General features: G+C 36.4%; 1 protein-coding gene across 4 annotated transcripts in view; it reads left to right on the forward strand.

Annotated features, from left to right (window-relative positions):
• Window positions 1-13,415, forward strand: part of SPATA6 (spermatogenesis associated 6) — a 135,776-nt gene that overhangs the window by 76,107 nt on the left and 46,254 nt on the right. For all 4 annotated transcript variants that reach the window (XM_032429500.1, XM_032429509.1, XM_032429517.1 and 1 more), the window contains exon 9: window positions 644-684. In XM_032429500.1, the coding sequence (XP_032285391.1) occupies window positions 644-684 (41 nt within the window). The remainder of the gene's footprint in view (window positions 1-643; window positions 685-13,415) is intronic.

A 13,415-nucleotide genomic window follows, 5' to 3' on the forward strand; every position in this document is an offset into this window, starting at 1 on the left:
TGACTCCAGTGTGGACTCCCAAGAATGGGAACACATGCAGTTTGGCAATACCTATCATATCTATATATTCAAATTATATTTCATCATAAATTACTTTATCTACTAAAGATTATCCATTTCATGTAGGCAAATTGGTTTAGCAACAAAAAATTATTCTGGTCTATAGTCTGATATCTCCAGCTCTAATGAAAACAGTATTTGTGAAATCACCTAATTATTATTTTTTTTTTTTAAGATTTTATTTATTCATGAGAGACAGAGCGAGAGAGAAAGGCAGAGGGAGAAGCAGGCTCCCAAGGAGCAGGGAGCCCGATGTGGGACTCGATCCCAGGACCCTGAGATCATGACCTGAGCCAAAGGCAGACGTTTAACCATCTGAGCCACCCAGGCGCCCTGAAATCACCTAATTATTGAAGAATGGACACAGATTTTAACCTGCTGTGTATCATCTTTACTTATAGGGCATTGTTGAGGGATTTTCAGATATTTTTGAAAACTGCTGTATGAAATTATAATCATAGAAATCGAAGAAATTATAAACATAGAAACATAGAAATCATAGCAAAAACCAAAGATGAAACCAAATTTTCTTCTTTTTGATATGAAATTTTATAATTTAATTCTTTTGTACATCCTTTTTCAGATCATTCTCATCTTGGCTGCTACCGACCCAAGGATTATAAGGTATGTAAGTATAAATTACAGAATGAAATTGTGCCGGCTTTCACATAAAAGCATATGCACATTTCTTATATATATGGTCAGAGATTATCATTATCATTTAGTCAAGAAAATGCACAAACAATATTGTCATATCATGGAATATCATTATTTTGGCTACAATGTCAAGTGGTAGAATAGACTTTTCATTGAATGTCTTCATACAACAATTTGTGGCTTTTGATTATTCATTTATATTAATTACTTATTGAATGTGTTTGTGTATGTGTGTGAGAGACATAGAGAAACTGGCTGTTACTTTTAGTAATACCTTGCACATTATTGTTACTCAAATTCATTCATAGAGCATCCTCATAATTTTTACAATATCTGCATGCAATTTGTGCTATTTTCTTTAAATTCACCTTTTTATTCAGTTCACTACTATAAATGAAAAATCAGTATCCCATGCTTTAAATGGATGATAGCTCTAAAGGATACAGTGAAAACAAAACAATGTTACAAAGTTCTGGCTAAATAATGGTTGTTTTCCAAAGGTTCTGAGGCATGTTCTCTATTTCTTAAAACGAGATAACCAATGATAGAGAGGTGTAGGAAACATACCAATAGCTAACTGAGGATTTCTGACTGAAAGAGAATTGAAAAGATAATACATTTTTTTCTTGTAACTCGGTGTTATTTAGTATATGTCCATGTGCCATGTAAAATATGTATCATCTAAAATCACTTTGGGTATCATATTAAATTATCTGCCATACCACTAGTAGTTTGTGTTCTCCATTTTGAGAAGCATCACCTCAGAGTTTGTCTTTTCTATTCCTAAGTGAAAGCTTTTTGATAAGGAGTGTCATTGTATTTGAGAAAACAAAACAAAAAAAAAAATTTTTGCTTTCCTTATAATACCTTTACTTATTTACTTGAAAACAATCTATTTTGTGTTTACTGGCACTGAACAGCATAGTTTTAGTACTTTGCCATGCTTTGAACATGATAAAAGAAATATGGAACAGTTAAGTAATGAATCAAGGCACTGTATGACTAAGGGCTCAAATCTAACAGTATCAGAATCATGTAGGTGGAACTTTATAAAAATTCATTCCAGGTACTAAATTGAAATTGTTGAGAATGGAGACTGGAAATTTTTACATTTTTAACACCTTTCCAGGTGATTCTGATGCAGCTCTCTTGCAATCTAGTGTTTGAAGATTGGCATTTGAGAACCACTAGTATGGACTATGAGTACAGCATCTGTATTGGTGGAACTGTCCCTTGTATAGTGAGTGTATATGGTTGTGCCCTTGTTTAAGGCTGCTGCTAGAGGAGTGTGTGTTTGGCATAATTCACCTGGTGCAGACCTGTCCTATTATGTGGACTGTATTTCACACACACACACAGACACACACACACACACACACACATACAAGCACACTGATGTGTGTAATATATATATGTGTGTGCACACACATAAGTCAAAAAGCACAATATTCCTTATCTTGCAGGGAAGCCACCCTAGTTGGTCTACCTAAGGGATAAGCCTGTCTTTGTACATTTCCTTCAAATTATGCTTCACGATTTATAATCATATATTTATTTTCATCTTTATTTGCATCTTTGTTTAAAATCTGCTTGTTTTACTAATTTCTAAGTTCCAGGATGGTAGGGACCTTATTGATCTTGCTTATTGATAATTGCTAGTACCTAGCATATTATCTGATATATGGTGTGGATTCCTAATATATGTGTATTGTGTGAGCGAATTTTTTTTTAAGATTTATTTATTTAGGAGAGAGAGAGAGAACAGCGGGAGGGGCAGAGAGAGAGGGAGAGAGAATCTCAAACAGACTGCACTTAGCGTGGAGCCCAGCTCCATCACGACTTGAGCCGAAACCAAGAGTCGGACGCTTAACCAACTGGGCCACCCAGGCGCCCTGTGTGAGTGGATTATTAAGAGAAAACGAGTAAACCAAATATATAAAAATACAGAATGGAGAGACAGGGATAAAGTTTATAGGACACTAATCTTTATCCTAAAGCGACTATAATCTAGCTTTATGTTGGCTGGTCCATTTAAAGATAGGTGTATATATTTACAATCCTCTTTTCCACATGAATTCTTTGAAAGAACTGAACTTCTACCCATCTTTATTTCTCTCCCACTCTCATCTCTGGATTCTTCGCTTTTAGGGTTAGAGTAGAAGTTGGTCATTCGTACTATCCTTGTAAGGCAGTGGGTGGTAAGTAAACTCACAGGATTATTTTTATATTCAAGGGGCAGATTTTCATTGAAATGCATATATAGCATTGAACACTGCTATCTTCTCTATAGAAAGAATAAAGGATCTTCTTATAGGCACATAGTAGCTGGTTAATAAATATTCAGGCAGTAGAACACTAGGATTTCTACAAGGAAAAAAGTCATAAAGGTGGGAGTGCTTGCAAAAAAAATTCTGGAAAAGTGGGACTTTGCCTGAATTCTGTTGAGAAATATATTTTGCATAGGCAATGTAAAAAAGTCTTGGGATTTGGAATAAGTACAGTGTCCTGGGGAATAGAGAAACTACTAGCTTCGTTTGAATGGAGGGTGAGTACTGAGGGATGATGGCTTTTTAACATCCTTACTTTTCTATTTTTCCTGCTTCTCCTTATCTATCGTATCTGCTGCCTCCCTTTTTAAGATTTGTAGTTGTTTGATCATTATCTATTCTTTGGCCAAACTCAACTCTCTTTACCCTGGATGCCTTGTAACCAGCTGTTCTCATAAATGCTTGTATTCATTGGCTTCTTCTCTCCAATGTATGTAGTTCCATATGCCTGTGTCATAGGCATTCATTTAGTACATGGGTTCTCAGTGGAGATTGTGCCACACTCAAGGTGGCATTTTAGACATTAACAGGTACCATTATTGCAGTCATTTAGGGGAAGTACTCTTGATATTTAATGATCAGGGATGCTAGATAGTCTCTAATAGTGTGAGAATGCCAAACAGTGAGGAATTCTTATGTCCCGCGTGGCTTTCAGCTGTCTCATCAACCATAATGGAGGCAAAAAACATGTTCATAATTATTAGAACAATTCTAGCTCTACATAAAACACAGAGTACCTTTACATTGTTTTGAGATACATCATATATTATAGGAATACAAGTATATTATAAAGCTTATACTTTACTTTGTTAAAAATATATGGTGTAGTATTACACTGTGATGAAGTATATGGCAGCTCATTTATTTTCCTGGTTTTCTTGTATGGAATGACTTATGATCTTCTTGCATTTTAAAACTCCAAACTTATTTATGTAAGTGAGTGCAAGCATCCATTATGTTTTCTAGAGTAGTCATACTTGAGCATTTATGTATTGAAGTGCATATTTTAGGTCATGTTCCATTAATTTCTCTTTTTACTACAGTTAAGACAATTCGTTGATTTTTAATACATTTCATTTCAAGATATAAAAGAAGGCGATGCAAAATATTTCTTTTTAAATGAGGGCTTCGTTTGGGCTACCATAATAAATACCCATAGACTGGGTGACTTAAACAAGAGAAATTTATTTTCTCACAGTTCTGGAGGCTGGGAAGTACAAGATCGGGGTGCCAACCAGTTTGGTACCTGGTGAGAGCTCTCTTCCGAGTTTGCAGACAGCTGCCTTTTCACCTGTCCTCACATGGCAGAGAGACCGAGGGTGAACAAGAACGCAAACTCTGGTGTCAAAGAACAGTAATCCTTTCAGATTAGGACCTCACCTATATGACCTCATTTAACCTTAATTCCTTACTCCAAATGTAGTCAAGTGGGAGTTAGGGCTTCAACATATGAATTTTAGGGAGACACAATTCAGTCCATTGCAGGGGCTTTGGGAGTGAAGGTTGAAAAATCAATGATGCCATGTGTAATCAGTGTATGAATAAATGAATGGATGTACATCTAGTAACAGCAGAGTATTTCTGGAAAGATTTATAGAACCCATTTTACCTGGGCCTTTATGGATATATCCTTTCTAGCTTCAATTTGACCTTCAGTGCTGCTTGATTATTTTGTTCTCTTGTTGATTCTGTAACACACAGTCCAACCTAAGTTCTACTTCTCCTTCTCATTTTCTATATATGATGTCATATTCCACTTCGTCAGAGAAAATGTTAGTCAGTTGTGGATGGAATTATCCTCAGTTATCTTTATCTCTACTTCAATCTTCTGTTAATCTCCACTTTTTCCTTCTACTCTGCCTTCTTAATAATGTTAACACCTTCTTTGCATTTATTTATTTATTGGCTCCATCTCTTTTGACCGTAAACATAATAATAAAATCAACTTAAATTTGTATAATGGGTTATAATTTTAAAGCTTTTCATATTGATTATATCACTGGATTATATGCAGCTTTATAATTGAACAAGAATTTTTATCCCCATCTTAAATGACAGAAAACAAATTCTGCAAAGCTCCTGAAAAAGAACATACCTCTCAGTCTGTATCGCTATATCTTTATCATCCTCTCTTTCTCCTTCCTTTTACTGCTAGACAGTCAAATGAACGTTGCTTCCACTTCTTTATCCATTACTTCTAAACTATCTGAGGGAAATGAATCCTATGAGAACTCTCAAAACCGGAGAGTCCTTATATTTCTTTAAAAGAGACAGGAAACCACCTTAGTGGAAGTGGAGAAGCAGACCTGGCTTTAGGCAAAATTGGGAAATACATGTGGAATATATGGTTGATTTCTGGTAGCCTTACATCACTTTTAGCATCCTCACATGCCTAAGCATTGCCTTATTACACTGGGTGCCTCTTGGACTTAGCAGAATACGGATTTAATGTGTCTTCCTAAACTCCTGAAAGTAAGTGTAATGTTTTGTTCATTTTATCCTCACTTGCTAGCAAGGCATATAGTATCTGGTGGACACTTATGTAACGTTTGAATTTATGAATAAATATCACATCAAGGTCAGAGTTTTCTGCTGATATTTTTTTATTCCCTGCAATTTAGTTGTTCCTTCTGCTCCTGAACTTACACACTCTGTTCCCATTATGTCATCACTATCCTTCTCCAGGTCATGTCTGTATTTCTACTTCTGGATTTTAACTCATTCAGTGTAATGCTAGATGTTCTGAAACTTTACTATTTCAATGTCTTAACACAATTTATTTGTCATTAACAGCCCAATGCATCTGTTTCTTAAAAGCCTGGCAGTGACCTAAGTCACTTCTGATATTCCATTGACAAGAACTGGTCACATGGCCATATCTAGAAGCGTAATAGGAGAGTGGCTAGCAAGTAGAGATCCTGGTTAGGCCACCGATTCCCATTAATCTTATACTACATAAGAGGGAACACAAATTTTAGGGGACAGCTAAGCATATCTGACACAGTCTGCCCCTCTGGCCACCAAATATCTCTGCATACCTTTCTTCCCTCACATAGAACATACTCATGTCCTCCTCAAGAAAGACCACTCAAAGTTCCATGCAGCCACTTGAGTCTAGCTTGAAGGCCAGGATCTTTGGGTGATGGATGTCAGTCCATCATATCTGCATGGGGCTCCTTATGACCCAGTGACCTGTGAATTGACGTTCTCTCTCCCCTTTCTCACATTCCCACCTTACCTGAACCCCGTATCTAATATACTCTGTTAGAGCAGGAACAGGATAGCTGGGAAAATAGAAGAACTTGGAAAAGGAAGAACTAGAAGTTCTGTATCAGCAGCTAGAACTGTATCAGCAATTATCAGTCTGCAGCAATGCTGAATCCTGCCGGGCCTGCCGCCCTGGTAGCAGAGGAATTTCTCTGCATAGACATTGCTGAAATTATGCTGCTTACAACAGTAACTGTATGATTTAAAAATTATGGTGTGAATACATGGAAGCAGCTTGAATCTAACTTGGAGGGGATACAGACCTAAAGTGAAGCAAACATACGAGTCTAGTAATGTTGGCCAGTGGGTTGCTTGTATACCTTGTGTCTCGGGCTCCTTGTTGTCTCAGATGGGAGACCTGACAAATCTGTAATTCTGGGAAGATGGAAGGTTTGGAAGCAAGTTCTCCTAAAGCTGTGTTTTCCCATGGAGAAAACAAGAAAAAAAACTGAAGAAGTTTTCATGATATTTTGACAAGTGACACAGGGCAGAGTTTTTACTATAAGGATTGTGGTGTGATAAGAATATCAGAGCCAATTCACCCATGGGCCTGACTGGAGGATGGATTTAGTAGCTTAACGTTTGTTCATTTTCCTATGACCTTCCTCTTATAGGCTCATAACAAAACGTAACAAAGATAGAGACATATTAGTATTGTTAATGAAAAGACAGACTTCCACTGGGGATATGAGTTTTCAGACCTGATCACATAATGAAAAGATTACTAAAGGGTTCTGCATTCCTAGAAGATGAGGTAAGCATTTGGGAAGTTCAGCAAAAGGAAGTCAGAGCCCAGACCCAACACCAGGATTCACTCACCTCACTATGTAGTCAGAGAAACTCTCAGGAGGGAAGCTCAAGAAGTCTCAGAAAAATGAAGTTTCTATATTGAAGTTTATTGCTGTGGCAGCAAGAGCGTGTCTATTAATATCTTATTGGACTTCTAGGATTGTCTACTGCCTACTCACCCAAAGACCACCACAATAACTAAAGAGTCTGTTGATATCAAGCAAAGCTGAATGTACGACATAATGCAGTAAGGGAGAGCCACCACCTCGACAATCAGAGTAGCGTCTCTGAAAGGGGAAGGTTAACGGCAGATACTTATAGGGTTTTGGGGTCTGAGCTCCAGTGTTTTAAGGTAGGGCTTTTACTGAGGGAATCTAATTGACAAAGTTTGTGATATAAAAGTTTAGGATTAATGGACACAAAGATTGGGGTCTTAAAGCAAGTCTTGATAAGTAAACAGTTTATTTGATAAGGAAGGATTTGTCCAGTTAAGTGATCTGTTGTCCTGAGAAGGGAATTGTTTGCCTAGATTAAGAATCTATTGTTTCGAGAAGGGAGCTGATTGATGATTGAGCAGACTGCTGTTCAGGTAAATGATTTATGGGAATGTCCTGAAGCAAATGATGGTTATTTACTGGTTTGTAGCATTATTTTCTTGGGCAAGAATTTCCTTGAACTCATGGTAAAGTCATGTTCAGGTAGGTGGGCCTCATTTCTTTGATCTGATAGTTAAGCCATGTGAATGCAGGTGGTCTCAGTTCTCATGTGTCTCAGTAAAGTTATATATGCTTTTCCATCAATGTGTTGCACATTGTTAGATCTATTCCTAGAAACCTTATAGTTTTGGTTCCTACTGTAAAGAGTCTTTTATGTAAAATTACCTTTTTGTGTGTTTTACTGACATATAGGTTTGAAGTTGATTTTTGTATAACATTCTTATCATAGATATTCTTGAATTTTTTAATGGAAGAAACTGTATCATCTGCAAATAATGAATTTTATTTCTGCCATTCAAATTATTTCTTTGTCTTAACTGACTAGAGGATTCCATACACATGTTGAATAAGAGTGGGGATAGTGAACGTGGCAGAGACATTTATTGCTTATTTGCTATTCATGTCCTCTTCCATCTTTTCAAGCCCTCATGCAGGTATATAGGGCCTACTCTATCTGGATGATGATGGAAAATTATGTGGATCCCTTCCAGGGTGAAGCATAGATGAATTGATATGAACTCTCTCTCATTGCAGTGACAAGGAGGCCTCATGTTCTAGATCATACAGCCATAAGTTGTTCAGTGTGCCTCATCAAAACAATGCTTGGACAGTCTTATGAAGTATAATTTCTCTTGCTAACCTCTATTACTATAAAGCACAGGGGAAAATGAACCTCTATTATGTTAAGCCACTGATTTTCGAACTTAATTTGCTACTGCAGCATAGCCTACTACAGTGCCTTCTTGTCTTCATCCTGTCTTTGATAGGATCATGTCTAAGGTTTCACACCTATGAATGTTATTTGCAGTAGATTTTTGTTAAATATCCTTTAACAAGTTAACAAAGTTCCTTTTGAAATTCCCTGTTTGCAAGGAATTTTTTTTTAATAATGAATGGATGTTGAATATTATCAAACGCCTTTTTTTCAGCATCTATGGGGTTGATTAATAGATTTTCTAATGCTAGCCTATCCTTGTATACTTTGAATAAACCCAATTTGGTCATGTTATATTCTTTTTCTTTAATGTTACTAAATCTAATTTTTTAATATTTTATTTAACATTTTTTCCATAGATGGTTTCTAGTGAGGGTGGTCTGTAATTACCCTTCTACTATCCATGAGTGGTTTGGTAGCATTATTATGATCACATCATAAAATTAATTGGAGATGTCTTTCTTCTTTGAGAACAGTTTGTCAGTTTGTTCCTGAGCTCTGTATTTTGGGTTGTTAGTAAATCAGATTGTGAGACCATCTTCTGTGAGACTTTCCTTTTAGGCATCCTGAGGGGCTTGGTCTCTGAGAGTTTTCCACTTGGGAGATCTGCCATAGGTCTCTCATATGTCACCTGCCCGACACCCCCTTACTTAGTAGCTGTTCTACTTTGCTTCAGTTTCCTCTGCTATGAGGTGCAGAGAATAAAAATATCTACCCCATAAGATTGTTGTGGGAATGAAACAAGTTATTTATATAAATGCATAGAACAGTGGTCTAAGAAGGGATACTCCCCACATATACATACACACAAGGATTGATCTATTTAAGGAATTACTTATCACTTTCATTGTATTATTTTGGAATTTCTTTTCAGTTCTCCAGTGTAAAGAAAGTACATCTTTCTAAAACCAAACCAGGTAGTTGAGTGTATGGATTTTTAAACTAGATAAGATAGAAACTGATTACTCATTTGAAATAGGATTCACTAAGGAATATTCTTAGCAAAACTGAGAAACTGCTCTTAGTTACCAATATCTGCTTCTCTCTTTTTTTAAAAGATTTATTTATTTGAGAGAGAGAGCACAAACGGGGAGGGGAGCAGAGGGAGAGAGAGAATCCCAAGCAGGCTCCCCACTGAGCATGGAGCCCGATGTGGGGCTTGATCTCATGACCATGACCGTGAGATCATGACCTGAAACCAAAAGTTGGAGCTTAACTGACTGTGCCACCAGGTGTCCCTGCTTCTCTCTCTTTTGAATGAGAACTTTACTTTCTTATCATCCTCAAAGCAGTACCTATACTGCACTTTTTTCCTGCACTCCTTATTCTCAACTATTTCCCAGCTAATTTTAGCCATTAGAATTATTTGTATTTATTTCTTAAATTTTATGCCCCACAACAAAGGAGAAGTTTTAGAGCATGGTGTTGAGTATCAGGCACTAAGTAAGCTTTCAATAGATACTTGTCGGATAAGTGAATTTCCTGTTTCCCATTATACTTAGTAGTTAATTCTTCCTTCCATTAATTGGATCTTGAAGTTCCTGTAAATATAAAATGTTATGGCCATTAATGTGATTTAATTTATCAGATTATCATGTAAACAACTTTTCAGGACTCTTATTTCATGAGTATAGTATAACGAAACCATTATATATCACAAATTTGAAAAGTGTCATTTGCATAATTACATTTATGAAATTACAATTAATTTTATGTGTGAAACTTTTCTACTTATAACAGTTTTAGATTGGTTTAAAAATACTAAATTTTTTATCTTGATACATTTTAACATTTGCAATCTTGGAATTGTTACATATTTGAGGTCTTAGGGCATTTAAAGAACTATTTCCATAAATGTAAAAAAAATACCCTTTATGCTGAAATATGAAGATTGCTGTAAACAGAGGACATAAATATTATTCTCTCTCATAAGCTATGCCCTCTGCTTTGTGTTTTCACTAATTTTACCACATTTTTGTGGCAAACCTGGAAGATTATTTGCCCGGTTTATAGATAAGGAAACTAAAGCTTGGAAAGGAGATGACCTGGTCAGGCAGGGATTTGAACCCAGGTCTTTGGACTGTCAGCCAGTGTTCTTGAGGAATCATCCAAGAAAGGAACTCTTCAGTAATGAGCCAAAAACATTAATATTCCGTTTGATTTCTGAAAGTGAGTAAGTAACCCATGAAAAACTCGTAAGAGCTATGGAAATGTTTCTTAAGCTAAGGCTTAAGACTCAAAGTTTGAAATGGATTCTTATCAAAGACTCACCCCCTCATTATACCTTTCAGTCCTCCATGTAGATATAAAACATTACAAAACAAACATTTACTCTAATTCCATGGAAAGACTACATCCTAGCTGTGATCCCATTGCACAGTTACTTATTATATATCTATTTAATTCTAATTTCCTTCCTCTTTATTTTATCAGTACTTGTTTTTTCATGTCTGCCATCATGCATTGTAACTTCTTTGAGGTCTTATCTGTGATTGCTGTCTCCTACCTTGTTCAGTACTTTATACATAAAATATGCTTTAATAAATGTTGAATAGTATTGGGTTACAGCATTTAAAGTTCTCTATAATGTGCCCCTTTCCACCTCTAAGATATTCTCTCCTATTGCTTTCCTATAGAGATAGCCAAGTTATCATACTCAGTGTGCATCTGTCCTTTCTCCTTTGCCCCCACTCTTAATGCCGTTTCTCTTTCTTTACTTATGGCCTTGGTTCCAGTCCCACCTCCTCCATGAGACTTCCACCATTCAGACCAAAGTCGTTGAATATCCTTCTGCATTATTGTCATTAGGATATATTTGACACAGCATATCTCATCGTCAGTTATCTTTGTGTTTATGCCACATCTCATCTGGATTGTGCATTCAAATCCCTGTACCTCTCTAGACCTGAGTATTAGCTAACATGTGGTTCAAAAGATTCTCAGTGAATATTCTGATAAATAGAGGAAAGTGCTGTATTTAAAATATTCCTGACTAGTTTGGGGAGAAAATTTAGTAAACAAAAAATGAAGGGCTCCTAGCCAACATGACTCAGTTGGCGTTGAAATTGATGAGGAAGGGTGCCTGGATGGCTCAGTCGGTTGGGTGTCTGCCTTCAGCTCAGGTCATGATCCGGGGTCCTGGGATAGAGCCCCAAATGGGGCTCCCTGCTCAGTGGGGAGCCTGCTTTTCTCTCTCCCTCTGCCCCTCCCCCCGCTTGTGCTCTTTCTCTCTCTCAAATATATAAGTAAAATCTTTAAAAAAAAATTAACAAAGAAAACATAATCTCTCTAGCATAAGCCAAGGAGCTCGTATTTGGATATAACTCTAGAAACAGCGTTACGGCACTTTTTCTTTCCTGTAAGTCTCTTTTATATATACCCTTACATTTGTTGACCATGGACCTCTTTGATCTTTTTTTTTTAACATTTACTGTGCTTTTACTTTATTTCTGTGAACAGCTAACAGTGGAACAATTTTCGATTTTTTATTCAGTCTAGATCACATATTTCTTAGTTATTTGGGACTGTAAAGCCATTTGAATCACGTGCTGTTTGGTTCTGGGATGAAAGCTTGATTCTCTCAGCTCACTGCTGACTCATATGTTGCTATAATTCTGGAAAGCAGTGAAAATTGTGGTAGTGTTGAAGCAAAAAGTTGTGTTGGACTGGTAGTTTAATAATAAAGGACTTATATTTATGGTATAACTAATTCATATACCTAGACATTCTACAAAGTACTTTAAATTGTAGAAGATCTATAAGATAGCTATTACTAACCCTATTTTATATATGAAAGATTAGGTGGCTTTCCTAAGATCAAATTGACCTCCTTAAATGTCAAATATTTATGAAATAATACTGCTAGAACATTGGCTCATAAAGGCAGGGACCTTGTTGTGTTCACTGTCGTAGTCCCATCACTTAAAATAGTGACTGGAGGGTTAAATATTTATTAAATGAATGCAATTCCCCTCTCTCATTCTTTCTTGAACTCAACTCCAGATTATCACTCCCATCACTTCATCAATGCTACTCTTGTTGTTACTGATGACCTTCCAATTGCTAAAATACAAAGGTCCATTCGCAATCTTTTCTAGTTTGATTTATCAGCAATATTTAACTTAGTTACTCCCCTTACTTGAAATGCTTTCTTCAACTGACAACACATTCTCCTGTTTCTTCCCCTTCTTCCCTGGTCACTCCTTAGTCTCATGTTTCCTTCTCATCTTCTCAGCCTCTCAGTAGTAGTGTATTCCCAGGGCTCTGTCTTGAGATGTTTTCTTCTATTTATGCTCTCTTCCTTGATGATATCATCCAGTGCCCTGTCTTTAAATACCATTTGTATCTTTATCCTGGACTCTTCTCCTAAATTCTACTCTGATATGTTGGGTGACTAATAAATTGATATGTGAAGTTCAACATGTTTAAGATTTTTATAGAAATTTGAACACCTAAGAGAAATGCCATCAACAAATGGATATAAAATCTATCTTTACAGATGGTATCAAAAAACTGGAAGGTATCAACTTCCAGTTGGAAGGGTATAACTAAATCATACAAACTCAACTCTTCAGGTTGATTAGGCCAAAAGACTGGTGTTATCTTTGACATCCAGTCCATCAGCAAATCCTGTTGGCTCTATCTTTCAAATGCCTTTTGAGTCTGATCACTTTTCACCTCCATTGATTATTACTCTAATCCAATCCAGCATCCTTTTCCATATTTTGTTATAATCATTTCCTAGCTGATTTCCCTGCCTCGCCCTTGGCCCCTCTTATAGACAGTTCTTAACATAGTAGCCAGGGAGATTTCATTTTTTAAAAAAAGTCACAGCATAGAAACCTAAATCCTTAAAATCTACCTTTTTAACTTCATCTCCTACTA

This window comes from Phoca vitulina, unplaced genomic scaffold (assembly GCF_004348235.1).
Source record: "Phoca vitulina isolate PV1807 unplaced genomic scaffold, GSC_HSeal_1.0 scaffold2, whole genome shotgun sequence".
Taxonomy (NCBI): Eukaryota; Metazoa; Chordata; class Mammalia; order Carnivora; family Phocidae; genus Phoca; species Phoca vitulina.